The sequence below is a fragment of the Pseudoliparis swirei genome, chromosome 6, assembly GCF_029220125.1.
Source record: "Pseudoliparis swirei isolate HS2019 ecotype Mariana Trench chromosome 6, NWPU_hadal_v1, whole genome shotgun sequence".
Taxonomy (NCBI): domain Eukaryota; kingdom Metazoa; phylum Chordata; class Actinopteri; order Perciformes; family Liparidae; genus Pseudoliparis; species Pseudoliparis swirei.
The window spans coordinates 27,528,704-27,544,682 of record NC_079393.1 but is presented as its reverse complement, the minus strand read 5'-3'; the positions used below and the strand labels follow the sequence as shown (position 1 = coordinate 27,544,682).

The window sequence follows — 15,979 nt, the reverse complement described above, 5'->3', positions numbered from 1 at the left end:
CTTACACCTTAAACATACGCCTGAACAGTCTTTATCATATTTGCTCCTAGTATATGGGGTAGTTTGTAATTTATGTATAATTTTTAATTGAATTTCTTGTGATTTGTAACTACTACATATTTGTTTACTATTTAACATGATTGTTTTCCATTGGTGATCGGTAATTGTAGTTTTAAGATCCTGTTCCCATGATTGTCTGCTGCTGCGAGTACTTAATTTACTTAAGGAGAGCAGTTTATAATAAATATAGCTTGTTTTTTTCCTCTTCAGCTGGCAGACTTGGTGAATCACTGATTCGATCAGCTCTGGTCCGCGACCTTCTTTGTATTGGGGTACAGAGTTTAGGAAATTACAAATTTGTAAGAAACGGAAAAACTGTGTTTTGGGTAGCCCATACTCATCCTGAAGTTGCTTAAAAGACTTTATGGTACCACTTTTATAGAGGTCATTTATCACCTGGATTCCATGTGTGTTCCATTCTTTAAAACCATGGTCAATACAGGAAGGGATACAATTGGGGTTATTAACAATCGGTGCATAAAAAGAGTATTTTCTATCTATAGAAAACCTCTTTTTTACCCTATTCCATGTGCTTAGAATGTTACTTACAATGAAGTTGTCACTAGTGCCTATTGTTTGTTTAACAGTATTTAAGAAAGTGCACTTGATAATGACTTACATCCTTGTATTTCAAAGTCCAACCAAATTGATTTGGGGTCTTGTGCCACCCATTCAGATAAGTTTTTCAGTTGTATTGACCAGAAATAATACTGAAAATTTGGTACTGCTAGACCCCCATTTACCACGGGCAGTTGGAGTTTCTCTATTTTAGGGTGTTTATTTTCCAAATAAATTTAGATACGGTTTTATGCAAATTTATAAAAAGTTATTTGGAATGTCATTAGGTATCATTTGCAAGGGTACAAAATTCTAGGGAGTATATTCATTTTAATAACAGCTATGCGTCCCAGCCAAGAAATTGGGAGCGGCAGCCATCTAAGTAAGTCCAGTTTAATCTGTTTAAGGATAGGAGACAGGTTCATCTTCACCAGGTCTTCCAAATTGTAGCAGACGTGGATTCCCAAGTATTTAAAGCCATTGGGAGATAGATTAAATGGGGATGTTATGCTGTTGTCCGGGTCTCTACTGCTTCCAAGTGGTAGGGCAGTTGATTTACCCACATTGATTTTATAGCGAGAGAAACTACCAAATTCCGTAATTAATTCGAGCACAGAGGGAATGGATTGTTTGGGTTTATGGAGAAATAGCAGTATATCATCTGCATACAGTGAGATAATGTGCTCCATTTTCCCACTGTTAATGCCTTTAATAAGTGGATGTATTCGAATAGCCTCGGCCAGAGGTTTAATGACAGTTGTAAACAGAAGTGGGGACAGTGGACAACCTTGACGAGTGCCACCCAAGATTGAACCGGGTGAAGTGAGACCGTTTGCCATAACCATTGCTTGTGGAGAGGTGTACAGTAATTTTACCCAGCTTATAAATGTATCGCCCAGGGAAAAAGTTTCCAAAACGTTAAACATGTATCTCCATTCGATACGATCAAACACTTTCTCAGCATCCAAGGAGACCACCATAGACTCTAGAGGGTTATTTTTGGCATGTTGAATAAACCCCAATAAGCGCCTCACATTAGTATAAGAATGACGACCCTGCACAAATCCTGTTTGGTCATGCCCAATGATGGTGGGGAGGATAGGGTCGAGTCTTTTGGCTAAGAGCTTGGCCAATATTTTATTTTCCACGCATTGTAAACTGATCGGTCTATATGAAGAGGGTTCTTCTGGGTCTTTCCCTTGCTTTTGTATTAAGATAACTGCAGCCGTCTGTATTGATTCAGGTAGTTCTTTATGTGAGATGCAGTATTCATACATTTTACTTAACAGTGGGGTAAAAATATCTTTAAATTCTTTATATATTTCAGGAGGAAAGCCATCTGGACCAGCTGCTTTACCAGAGGGGATGTCATTGATAGCTTCCTGTATTTCTGCCATTGTAATTGGCTTATTTAAAGACTGTTGTTGTTGCTCATTAGCTTGCGGTAGATTTAAATTATCCAAAAATACATTTATTTGAGAGTCGCTTTTATGCGTTTCTGATGTATATAATAATTTATAATAATTTGTAAATATGGTATTAATTTCCTCTGACTTAAAACAGCGTATTCCGTTCGAATCTTTCAGACAAGAGACCGAGTTGTGGTTATTTTGATTACTTAAAAGTTTTGAGAGTAAATGACCTGGTTTATTTCCATATTCATACAGCTTTTGCTTTTTTGAAAATAATACTTACTCAACTTGTTGTGTTATTAAAGTGTTAAGAGCAGCCCTTACAACAATCATTTTTTCGTAGTTTTCTTTAGTTGAATGTTGTTTGTGTTTCTGTTCACAACATAGTAATTCTGCTTCCAGGTTTTTCTGTTCAGATAACATTTTCTTTTCTTTCCACTACAAAATGAAATAATATAATTGATATATAATCAAAATATTTATGAACAATATATATATATTTATTTATTACTCATAATATACAATTATATGTGTATGATTATTTTGAATTGTGTGAACAAAAATAAATATTACATACACAATTCAAAATATAATAATTATATTGAAAAAATAATAAAAAGCTGGGTTGTCATATTTTGTTTGACTGTAAACAAATATTTACAGTGAATAATTCATGAGCAAGAACAGCTGATGTGGTGACGTCATCAAGTAAGCTGCTGTTCCAATCGCTGTCCTCCGGTCCTCCGGTCCTCCGGTCCTCCCGTCCTCCGGAGTCTGGACTCCCAAGACCAGACCCCAAAAGAAAACAAGTCTGTACTTGGTGTACTTCGAATTGAGAAACGGCTGAAGAAACGACAACGAGGCGTTTCCCATCATGCACTGCATATATTCAATTTGGGGGCAGAACAGGTATCACAATATTTGAAAGAAACAGGATTAAGCAATAGAATTTAAAGCACTGACATTTTGAATCTCCCTTTTGTTTTGTTTGTTTTGCTTTGTTTTATTGATTTTGTTTTGTGGTTATTTTGTTGGGTTTGGTTTCGTTTGTTTGGTTTTGTAATGTAAGGGGATAGGGTACTCTGGTCCACACTCCACGACAGTAGGTGGCGGAAATGCACCGTTCACTGGCTGCCATCCGGCAATAAATTTAAAAAGAAGAAGAAGAGGCGTTTCCCATCATGCACTGCATATATTCAATTTGGGGGCAGAACAGGTATTACAATATTTGAAAGAAACAGGATTAAGCAATAGAATTTAAAGCACTGACATTTTGAATCTCCCTTTTGTTTTGTTTGTTTTGCTTTGTTTTATTGATTTTGTTTTGTGGTTATTTTGTTGGGTTTGGTTTCGTTTGTTTGGTTTTGTAATGTAAGGGGATAGGGTACTCTGGTCCACACTCCACGACAGTAGGTGGCGGAAATGCACCGTTCACTGGCTGCCATCCGGCAACAAATTTAAAAAGAAGAAGAAGAGGCGTTTCCCATCATGCACTGGGCCACGCAGTCGGTGGAGAAGCAACTGCAGCGCCTCGCTCTCGTGAGATTCTCAGTGACCACGTGTTCATGACGCCGGTGCGTCGTACATCCAACTGCGCATGCGTCGTTCAGACATGGACCGCGAGGAGCCTCCGGTGTCTGTCCCCGTGTCTCCAGGAGAAATGATGAGACTGTTGGTGAAGCAGCAAGTCCACGCGGCCGTTGAAGAGTCTTTTGGGCTGTTGGACACATTGACAGCAGCTTATGAGGACACCGTGTCTCAGTTGAGAGAACAATGGCGACACACATCAGGTTGGTGCTTCTTCTTCACTGGTCCCGTTGTGACGGTTTAACTCGGCGGTCCACTCAGCCGACACTGACATGTTAGTGCACCTAAATACTGATATTCACGGTAAACGCATTCAATCAGGAGCACGCGAGGGTTTGAGAAAGTTAGCGGAAAGTCTCACGTGGCACAACATCCGGTTTGGCAAAGTTAGCGTAAAGAACCACGTGAAACAACATCCGTTTTTCAAAATAGGATGTCGACAAATCATCCACTATCATAAAAGAGTAAACGATGAACTGATTTTGTATCTTTATAGATGGATCGTTTCTAAGATTTAGCTTGAATTATGCTCAAATTAAAACATGTTTACTGTACTAAGGAGGAATTTATAAAAATAAAAGTCTGACTTTTGTATGTTCAAAAAGCACATTTCTGATTATTTGAGGTCCTGTAAATATAATTTCCTGAAGAGTTCCAGGAAATGACTGAGGCAGATGTGTTCAAGACATATCTGAATTTCCCTATACTGGCAATCACACAATTTTAATATATCATGAGGACATTTTTCAAAGTAAAAGTCCTCAATGTTTAAAGAAATCGATCATTTCTGAATGTTTGAGGCATTCTAAATATGGTTTCCCTCAGAGTCCCAGGTAATGAATGATGCAGATGTGTTCAGGACATCCCTGACTTCCCCTAGCCTGGCAATAAAAACAATTTACTGTCCCAATTAGGAGATTTTTCAAAGTAAATGTCCTACATTTTCACAAGAAATCGGTCATTTCTGAATATTTGAGGCATTCTAAATATATTTCTCCCCAGAGTTCCAGGAAAGTACTAAAGCAGATGTGTTCAGGCCATCTCTGACTCCACCTATATTGAAAAACAGATTTTTTTTAATCGACTAATCTTGATATTCAGGCACGTCCTGAACACATCTGCATCAGTCATTTCCTGGGACTCAAAAACATATCTAGAATTCCTCAAATGTTCAGAAATGACAGATTTCTCATTAAAATGTAGTACATTTACTTAGAAATTATCTATCTATTTATCTATAAAGATATCAATTCAGTTTTTAATTTTAAATGCTAGTCTACGATTTGTCGACATCTTATTATGAAAAACGGATGTTGTTTCACGTGGATCTTTCCACTAAATGTGTTAAAACCCTTGTGTGCTCCTGATCTGGGTCGTTTGAATGTGTTTACCGTGAACATCAGTATATAGGTGCTAAAAAATGTCAGTGTCGGCTGATTTGACTACTGAGATCCGAGTTTCGGCCGAGTTGACCGCAGTGGTTTAACTGGCGACTTTTCAGCCGAACGCGTCCGTTGTCGTGGTTACGACAGTGCGGTCCAGTGAGCCGCCACTTGAAATGTAATGCGCCTCCAGTCATGGTGCTACGGGAGGAGGGCTTGTACGGTGTGAGAGATGAACTGGTGTTTGAATGAACTGGATTTGGTACACGTGTGTGAGCAGACGTGTTGTAGGAGTTGCCTCTCAGGACCCGTCTGACTCACTAGGAAATGCACATTTCCATCGCTTAGCCTCCGTGTCACGTTCTTTTGATGTAACGCTATTGTTTTAAGGACTAAACACGGAGGACTTTGCTGTAAAATGCCATACCTGTTCGGGAGGCTGTAGTTGAGACGCCGAGGACACGGAGCGAGGAAAAAGTAGGTGACTCTGCTGATGCCTGTTCAATATACTACTAACTTCAATAAATACTTGACAAAATGCTCTTGTTGTCAGTCTGATATTTATGTTATACGTCGTTATCTGACGTCAAGTCGATGTGAGACCAGTTTACTCTTCATACAGTGTGTAATGAAACATGCAGCCCGTTGTTTACACCCAGCTCGCCCACCGCTGTCAGCTGGGAAACTGATCGACTCCGATTAAATTGTGATACAACACTGTGTGCTGTCTCACGTCTCTTATGTTTTATATTCGAGACTACGGATCAACATATATCCTCGTAACTATACTCTACCCTGTGCAGCACTCACTGGTCCAGATTAAACATGACTGTTACCTGTTGTTTTGTTACGATAAGGACACATTGAATAACTACACACAGGAGTGAGCGTGTCTTTAGAAACATGACGCGGGAGCAGCTTGCTCCAGCCTTCATTTAGGATTTCGACGGCATTAACGAAACATTTTCCACCTTCATGACGAACATATCACTTGTTGACTGGCGATAAAAAAATGGATAAAGATTAACGCTAAGAATCGAACCCGCGATCATCTGCGACCATAGGGCCTCCTAAGTGGCACCCCAACTACCATTGAGCTATAGAGGAATATGGGTTAATTACAGTCAGTTTAAGTTTTAGATTAATAGATAAATCACTAATAGTGATAATCAACTGCGTTTCCTATTGTCGCATCAACTTTAATGCACAAAGCGGCTGTTGCCTATGCAATCACGTATTTGAGTTAGGTGGGTCTATGATGTAAGAAGAAAAGGCAGTCGGTGTTAGAATATATTATATAAATATTAATGTCTTCCAAAGTTACTATATTACTTACCTAATTTGCTCAAAGTCAGTTGTTATTGTAAAGTACATTGTAATGTAAAGCGGGTAATCGGGTGAAATACCCTACAGCTCAATGGTAGTTCACAAGCAATGAACAGAACAGCAGGTGCACAAGTCGGCTGTTCGATTCTTTGAGAAATCCGTGTTTTTATTGTTGTTTTAGATATTTTTTTATCGCCAGTCAACAAGTGATATGTTCGTCATGAAGGTGGAAAACGTTTCGTTAATGCCGTCGAAATCCTAAATGAAGGCTGGAGCAAGCTGCGCCCGTGTCATGTTTCTAAAGACACGCTCACTCCTGTGTGTAGTTATTCAATGTGTGTCCTTATCGTAACAAAACAGGTAACAGCCATGTTTAATCTGGACCAGTGAGTGCTGCACAGGGTAGAGTATAGTTACGAGGATATATGTTGATCCGTAGTCTTGAATATAAAACATAAGAGACGTGAGACAGCACACAGTGTTGTTGTTGTATCACATCAATTTAATCGGAGTCGATCACAGTTTCTAAGCTGACAGCGGTGGGCGAGCTGGGTGTAAACAACGGGCTTCATTACACACTGTATGAAGAGTAAACTGGTCTCACATCGACTTGACGTCAGATAACGACGTATAACATAAATATCAGACTGATAACAAGAGCATTTTGTCAAGTATTTATTGAAGTTAGTAGTATATTGAACAGGCATCAGCAGAGTCACCTACTTTGTCCTCGGCGTCTCAACTACAGCCTCCCGAACAGGTATGGCATTTTACAGCAAAGTCTTCCGTGTTTAGTCTTTAAAACATTAGCCAGGCATGAAAACGGGTCAGGGGTGGAAAAGGTGAGGAGGATAGGCGCGCGGGGGGGTGACTTCCACGAACATCGATGTTGGACGTTGCATGATAATCTATAGGTCCTCCATTCTGACACCAAGTCAGTGATCGGGCCCTATAATAATAGTAATATTGTGTATAATATGGTCCTTCATGAACCAACTTCCTTTTTTTGTTGTTGGCGTGAACAAGTCTTCAAGTCTTGTGCTCTGCTGAGCCACGAGTCTGTTCCTTGAGTCTGTTCTGCCTCTACCTGGTTGTCACGATCTTCTAATCTATGCCATACCTGCCATAAATATCATGATACTGATGCAATACCATAAAACAGTACCAAAAATACGATACTGGTATATTTATCTATAATAGTAACAAATAAAATATCTGTATAGTTCACTTTTTACCAACTTTTTCAACACTTAACAAATGGCAGTAATATTAGTATTAGCCTACACGATATTAATGAAACTACATGGAGCCATCATAGCATTGATTATCACTATGAGGCCGTTAGTCTGTATCTGACCGGATGATTGAGTTCATCAGGATGAGCAGCTGGAGAGTTACACAACTTTACAGACTGAACTTAAACATTTCACTTCTGGCATTTTTTATTTTTAAAGACGAAAATTCCGCCACTTAAGGCCACTTAACTCTACTCTACCTGTGCAGCACTCACTGGTCCAGATTAAACATGACTGTTACCTGTTATTGTGTTACGATAAGGACCCACAGGAGTGTGTCTTTAGAAACATGACGTGGAGCGGCTTGCTCCAGCCTCCATTTAGGATTTTTTATTTTTATTTAACTCTAAATAGGTCGGAAATCACACACAATCTGAAGTTGGAAGACTCTTTTCCCCCTCAGTTTTCAGGAGGAAGTCAAAAACATTATTTTTAACGTTATATGAAATAATATTATAGTTAAAATTAAAGTTAGTCACGTTAAGATAAATAATGTTATTCATAATTTTCGAATATTTGATTTAAAAAAAAAGCTTATTAAAAGTGAATATAAGAATGACACTGCTTTTGTAATGATGGCATGGGTCTGCCTGTGTGCACGGCACCTGTAGAGGGAAAACCTTTTTGTTTTATTTTCCTTCACGCATCGATGCCGTACCAGTATTTTTATCAATGGCCTGAAGCGTGAGCTCGTGTTCAATAAGGATCGTGTGTTGTTGTGCATTATTGTTATTATTATATATTATTATTTGTACGTGCCAGTGATTATAGGAGGGGAGGAGACGCAAGGGTTTTTTGTTTTGGGTACTTCAAAATCTTTGGGACTTTCGAGATCCGGGGATTATATTGTACTTTGAGAGGGTCTAATTATTTGTTGTATGTGTTCATTTTGGGTCTTGCAGCGATGCATTGAATTTGATATAAATAATCATATTTGGTTTTCCGCAATTTCGCGCAGGTTCAGCAGGGACTTAACAGCCATTAGCAGAGCTGCCCATTCTCTTAGAATAGCCTATTGTACCTTTCCCCTTAGGATTAAGTTATAAGGGAGACTGGTGACACTTTGTTTTTGTTGATTACCTCTGCTATGCCCATGATTATTTTCAGCATCATTTAATGTGCAGATATTGAGTTAATCAAAGTTAAAGTCACCTTAAAAGAAATAATCGTATTCATAATATATATATATATTTTTTAACGTTCATATGAAAAAGATATATAATGTACAACGTCTTGTTTGAGAGCTCATGCTATCTCCATGGTCATTTTCAAAGATTATATTAAACTTCCAATAGATTTATGTTGAAGTGGATCTAGTTACTCTTGTTTTTTTGAGTACATTTTAGTGTGATTGTTTTATTAAATGTTCACACAATGATGAAGGTGAGGACTTGGATACTTACCTAGACAGCATGGCTCATCGATCGATGGCGACCACACTGCAAAGGGCTGTGCCCGATTGTCTGTTCAATTTCTCATCGGGTTCCTTCCTCTTCCATCCCACGACTTGTAATATTCATTCTGTCCTGATATTTACTAATGTCATTGTTTTGTATTTGTGTGTTTGTATATTAAGAGCAACAAATACACATTTAGTCAGACTCCTTGAACGTCTCCAGTAATGAAAGTTGATGTCAGTCACCGTTGTTCATAATGTTCTCCCTGCAGATGTCCAGCAGCAGGTAGGGATTAGAGCAGATGTCCCCCCTGAGGACCAGGACCAGGAGGACCCAGAGCCCCTACACATAAAAGAGGAGCCGGAGCCCCTCCACTTAAAAGAGGAGCCGGAGCCCCGCCACATAAAAGACCTGCAGGATCTCTGGACCCGTCTAGAGGGAGATCAGCTCATTGTGCTGGAGGAGGCCGATATTGCCACGTTCTCATTCACTGCTGTTACTATGGAGATTGAAGATGACGAACCTCAGACCTCACAGCTTCATCAAAGCCAGATGGAGGACGACAGAGCGGCGGAGCCTCCAGCCAGCAGCTCAGCGACACCGATACAAACAGAAACTGATGGAGAGGATTGTGGGGGATCAGGACCAGACAGGAACCTAAATCCACATCGTCATTCACATCCAAATGCTCATGATGAAGAGGCTTCAGACTCTTCTGAGACTGAAGCCAGTTGTGGTGATTGGCAAGAAGCTTTGTCAGATTCTGGACCTAAAAGTGTAGATGGGGACAATGTCTGGAAGGAGCCCAGGGCACCTAAGCCTGCTGCACATGCCCTGAAATATAAGAAAGCTCTTGTAATTCATGTGGGATGTAACACTGGCAACAAATCCAATGAGTCACCATCAAAAGTGCTCATGAGAAAGAAACCATTCAGTTGTGATGTGTGTGGGAAAAGATGTTCACAACGGGGAGATCTGAAGAAACACATGAGAGTCCACACAGGAGAGAAACCATTCAGTTGTGACGAGTGTGGGAAAAGATTTACAGAACAGGGACGTCTGAAGAGACACATGATAGTCCACACAGGAGAGAAACCATTCAGTTGTGACGAGTGTGGGAAAAGATTTACACGTCAGGGATATCTGAAGACACACATGAGAGTCCACACAGGAGAAAAACCATTCAGTTGTGATGAGTGTGGGAAAAGATGTTCACAACGGGGAGATCTGAAGAAACACATGAGAGTCCACACAGGAGAGAAACCATTCAGTTGTGACGAGTGTGGGAAAAGATTTACAGAACAGGGAAGTCTGAAGAGACACATGATAGTCCACACAGGAGAGAAACCATTCAGTTGTGACGAGTGTGGGAAAAGATTTACATGTCAGGGATATCTGAAGACACACATGAGAGTCCACACAGGAGAAAAACCAATCAGTTGTGATGTGTGGGAAAAGATTTACAGAACAAAGACACTGTTACTTCTTACATTAGCAAGTGCATTGATGATGTGACCCATGGGTAGACATCTATCACCACTGGCTAACCAGAAGCCGTGGCTAACAGGGGAAGTCCATCCGGCTGCTGAGGACTAGAAATAGGGTCTTCAGAGCTGGGGACGAAGCGGACCTGAAAACAGCGAGAGCCAACCTGTCAACCACGGCATCAGGAAAGCAAAATTCCTACACAAAAGATAACCCGGCACTTTAAAGACAGCAGAGACACACGCAGCCTGTGGCCCGGGCATTCAGACCATCACAGACTATAAAACCACGCCACAGAACTGCGACAACGTATCTCTCTCTGCTAAACAACCTCAACAAGCTTCTTTGCCCGGTTTGAAGTGCACAGAACAGCACCGTCCACAAGACTCCGCCCCTCCCCCACGATCAGGTTCTGTGCCTGTCTGCTGCCAGCGTGATAGAGGACTCTCGTCCATCCAACACCCACAAGGCAACAGGTCCAGACAACATCCCTGGTCGTGTGCTGAAGGACTGCGCAAGAGGAGCTTAAGGACGTCTTCACGGATGTCTTTAATACTTCTCTGAGACAAGCTGTTGTTCCATCATGCTTCAAGGTAACCACCATCATACCTGTGCCAAGAAATCCACTCCGTCCTGCTTCACCAGAGCTATCGTCCAGTGGCACTGACCCCATAATCATGAAGTGCTTTGAACGACTAGTCATGCTTCCATATCAATCCATTCTCCCCCACTCTGGACCCTTTCCAGTTTGCATACCGGGCCAAGCGGTCACGGAGATGCAATCTGCTCTGCTCTCCACCCAGCCCTCACCCACCTGGACAAAAAAAGACTCCTATGTAGAATGCTGTTCATAGAGCCTTTAGCTCAGCATTCAACACAATCATCCCACAACAACTAATCTGCAAAACTTGACCAGCTGGGGCTCAACACCTGCTGTGTAACTGGCTGCTGGACTTCCTGAGTGAGAGGCCACAAGCAGTACGATGTTGGCAACAACACCTCGAGCAGCATCACACTCCAGCACAGGGGCCCCTCAGGGCTGTGTGCTCAGTCCCCCTGCTCTTCACGCACTTGCTGACTCACGACTGCAAACCAGCTACAGCACCAATCACATGGTCAAGTTTGCAGGCGACACAACATTGATAGGTCTCATCACTCAAGGATGACGAGACCTCTACAGGAGGAGGTCAACCTTCTGACCACGTGAGTGCAGAGCCAACAACCTCCTGCTCAACAACAGCAAGACCAAAGAGATCGTTGTTGACTTCGAAAGGCCGACACCCATCACCCAATTACTGACCATCAACGGTGCGGACATTGAGCAGGTCAGCAGCACCAAATTCCTGGGGTGGAAATCAGTGAGGACCTTCTAAGTGGACAGCCAACACTACATCGCTGGCAAGAAAGCACCAGAAGGCGCCTCTACTTCCTCCGGAAACTGAGGAAAGCAGGAGCCCCATCCATCATGTGCACCTTCTACCGCGGCACCATCCGAGAGCATCCTGACCAACTGCATCACTGTGGGAAATCGGGAAGCTGCACAGACCACAGCAGGAACGCAACTGCAGGCGCATAGTGAAGGCAGCTGGAAGGATCATGGGTGCCTCCTCCCCCCTCCCATCCCCTGCAGGACATATACAACACCGCCTCACCCGCAGGCGACCTCGATTGTGGTGACCCTGCCACCCTCACACACGGTCTCTTCAGCCTCCTGCCCTCTGGGAGGAGATCCTGAACCTCGGGCTCACCGCCAGGCTGTCCAACAGCTTCATCCACCAGGCGGTCAGGAAGCTGAACTCTCTCCCCATCCTCCCACTCGTCCTCTCTCAGACTCAATTCATGTCTGAATGCTGCTAACACAATTTATGTTGTCTACTCATGTTTACATGTTTACTATTTTGCACTTTATGTTGTCTATGCAATTTATGTTGTCTATATGTTCACATGTTTTTACTATTTTTGCACTCTATGTTGTCTATATGTTGCACAATTCACTTTATGTTGGACAGAAGAGAAACGCAATTTCGATCTTCTGTATGTTTGCACATATGGAAAATTGACAAATAAAACTGACTTTGATTTTGACTTTGAGCTGGTCAGCGCAACCCCTGAGGGCCCTACCTGATATGCCATCCGGGCCAGGTGCCTTAAGTAGGGTTGATTCATTAGCAGCGCCACCTCTGCTACAGTTATAGTAGGCACACCACTGGTTGGCCTCAGGTAGCTCCGCTAGAATAACAACTTTCCCAAACGAGCGAAAAAGCATTCATAGCCTGCCTGGGAAGAAGGATGAGGACTGGTCTCACTGCAGCCCTCCCCTTGTAGTCTGTAATAGCCTCAATCACCCATTACGCGCCAGGGGTCAGAGCCATGGTAGCTAGACTCACCTTACCTGGTGGGCGTCCTTTGCAGCTTTGATGGCCCTCAAAAGGTCGTATCCAGACTTCCTGTACTGATCAATCCCCGAGCAAGGCAGCAGACTCACCAGGTGGGTCCGGACCGCGGCGTCAACCCAGGGCTTCTGAGGGATCACTTTAGCAGTGTTCATATTGCTGGGAAAGCATCCCAAGTCAAACGATAGATTACAGATGAAAGTTAGAGGGTCTACTATAGTGTCAATTACTTGTTTTATTAAAGTCATGTCATAAGTATTCCAATCCAGAGATGTTTGTTCTTAAACTTCTTGAACAACGCCTATAATTTCATTTTTATCTGTACCTCTCAAATAGATAGTATCTGGATTTCGTTCTCCATAGAATATTTCAGCACCTCCTCCTTGTGGAGGGTTTATTTCATTTGCCAGTTTGGGCCCCACATTGAATGATTTATTTGATTTATTTGTCATTTGCCAGAGTACAGGTACAAAAGCATCGAAATTGCAAGAAAGAAGTTGTGATCTCTGTTCTTAGTTTAGTGAGAACACGAGCTGCAGAGAGACTTATAGAGCAGCCCAATCATAAGGAGTTGACCTAAGAGACTTATAGAGCAGCCTGCTAATAAGGAGTTGACTTAAGAAACTTATAGCAGTCTACAAGGAGTTGACTTAAGAGACTTATAGAGCAGCCTTGAGACAAGGAGTTGACCAAGAGACCTATAGAGCAGCCTGGTAACAAGGAGTTGATATAAGAGAATTTATAGAGCAGCCTTGATTACAAGGGAGTTGACCAAAGAGACTTACAGAGCCCGATAATAAGGAGCTGACTTAAGAGAATTATAGAGCATTCTATAATAAGGATTTGGACCTCAGAGACTTATAGAGCAGCCTGATAATAAGGAGTTGACTATAGAGCAGCCTACACAAGGAGTTGTGGCCTAATATTTTATAGAGCAGCCTGCTAATAAGGAGTTGACTTAAGAGATCATAGAGTGCCTGTTACAAGGAGTTGACTTAAGACTTATAGGTTGTCTGAGTAACAAGGAGTTGACCTAAGAGACTTATAGAGTAAGTTTTGACAATAAGGACTGACTTAAGAGACTTATAGAGCCCTGATAACAAGGAGTTGACCTAAGAGACTTATAGAGCAGCCTGTTAATAAGGATGGACTTAAGAGACTCATATATAGCCTGATAATAAGTGGAGTTGACTCATAGGAGACTCTGTAGAGCAGCCTGATAACAAGGAGTTGGACCCAAGAGACTATGGAGCAGCCTGATCACAAGGAGCTGACCCAAGATACTATAGAGTGCCTGATAACAAGGACAATTCCAAGAGACTTATAGAGCAAGCCTGATCACAAGGGAGTTGACCTAAGAGACTTATAGAGCAACCTGATAATAAGGAGTTGACTTAAGAGACTTATAGAGCAGCCAGATAATAAGGATTTGACCTCAGAGACTTATAGAGCAGCCTGATAATAAGGAGTTGACTTATAGAGCAGCCTGATAATAAGGAGTTGACCTAAGAGACTTATAGAGCAGCCTGCTACTAAGGAGTTGACTTAAGAGACTGAGATAAGCTCGATCATAAGAGCTGACTTAAGAGACGTATACAGCCGCCTGATAATAAGGAGTTGACCTAAGAGACTTATAGAGCAGCCTGATAACAAGGAGTTGCATTTAAGAGACTTATAGAGCAGCCTGATAAAAAGGAGTTGGCCTAAGAGACTTATAGAGCAGCTTGATGGGTATAGAGCTGACTTAAGAGACTCTATAGAGCCTGATCACAAGGAGTTGACCTAAGAGAATTTAGAGGTGCCTGATACTAAGGAGTTGACTATAGAGACTTATAGAGCAGCCTGACCCAAGGAGTTGGAATCTCAAGAGAGAGAGCAAGCCTTATAACAAGGAGCTGACTACTCAGACCCAGAGCAGCCTGAGCGGGCCAAGAGCTGACCCAAGAGATCGGCAGATCAGCCTGACTAAAAGGAGCTGACCAAGAGACCAGCAGAGCAGCCTGGATAACAAGGAGTTGACTTAAGAGACTTATACAGTCTGACTACAAGGAGTTGACCCAAGAGACTTCATGGCTAAGCCCTGATAATATGGAGTTGACCCAAAGAGACTCTATAGAGTGTTTGACAAGGAGTTGGACCTCAAGAGACTTATAGTAGAGCAGCCTGACTGGTACAAGGAGTTAATTTAAGAGACTTATAGAGCAGCCTGATAACAAGGAGTTGACTTTTAGAGACTCAGTATGCAGCCGATAACAAGGAGCTGACCCAAGAGACTTATAGAGCAAGCCTGACAATATGGAGTTGACTTAATAGACTTAGTATGTTTGATCAAAGGAGCGATCACGAGACTTCAGAGCAGCTTGACAATAAGTATTAATTCTAAGAGACTCCACAGAGCAGCCTGATCACAAGGAGTTAATCAAGAATTTATAGAGCAGCCGATAAGGGAGTTGACTTAAGAGACTTAGAGCTCTATAACAAGGAGTTGACCCGGGAGACTCTGTAGCAGCCTGACAATAAGGAGCTGACCTTAGAGACTTGTAGAGCAGCCTGCTTGACAATAAGAGCTGACTTAAGCAGACCTATAGAGCAGCCTGATAAGGGAGTTGACTTTAAGAGACTTATGGAGCAGCCTGAAAACAAGGAGTTGATCAAGAGACTTATAGAGCAGCCGGATAACAAGGAGTTGGCTTAAGAGACTTCTATAGAGCAGCCAGATAATAAGACCACCTCAGAGAATTTATATAGAGCAGCTCTGATAATAAGGAGTTGACTTATAGAGCAGCCTGATAACAAGGAGTTGACCCAAGAGATCTATAGAGCAGCTCACAATAAGGAGTTGACTTTAGAGACTTTATAGAACAGCCTGAGCATAAGGAGTTGACTTAAGAGACTTATAGAGCAGCCTTGATAATAAGGAGTTGACCTAAGAGACTTATAGAGCAGCTTGATAATAAGTATTGACTTAAGAGACTTATATAGCCTGATCATAAGGAGTTGACCCCAAGAGACTTATAGAGCATCCTGATAAGGGGGTTTACTAGAGACTTATGGGGGAGCCTGATCATGGGGTTGACCTAAGGG

General features: G+C 41.9%; 1 protein-coding gene and 1 long non-coding RNA gene across 2 annotated transcripts in view; one reads left to right on the top strand and one right to left on the bottom strand.

Annotated features, from left to right (window-relative positions):
• LOC130194837 (uncharacterized) overlaps window positions 1-15,979 on the bottom strand; it is an 86,076-nt gene that overhangs the window by 46,343 nt on the left and 23,754 nt on the right. The window lies entirely within an intron of this gene.
• LOC130194789 (gastrula zinc finger protein XlCGF8.2DB-like) overlaps window positions 3,619-15,979 on the top strand; it is a 115,612-nt gene continuing 103,251 nt past the window's right edge. Inside the window, exon 1 of the mRNA XM_056415957.1 lies at window positions 3,619-3,820. Within this exon, the coding sequence (XP_056271932.1) occupies window positions 3,628-3,820 (193 nt within the window). The 5' untranslated portion in view covers window positions 3,619-3,627. The remainder of the gene's footprint in view (window positions 3,821-15,979) is intronic.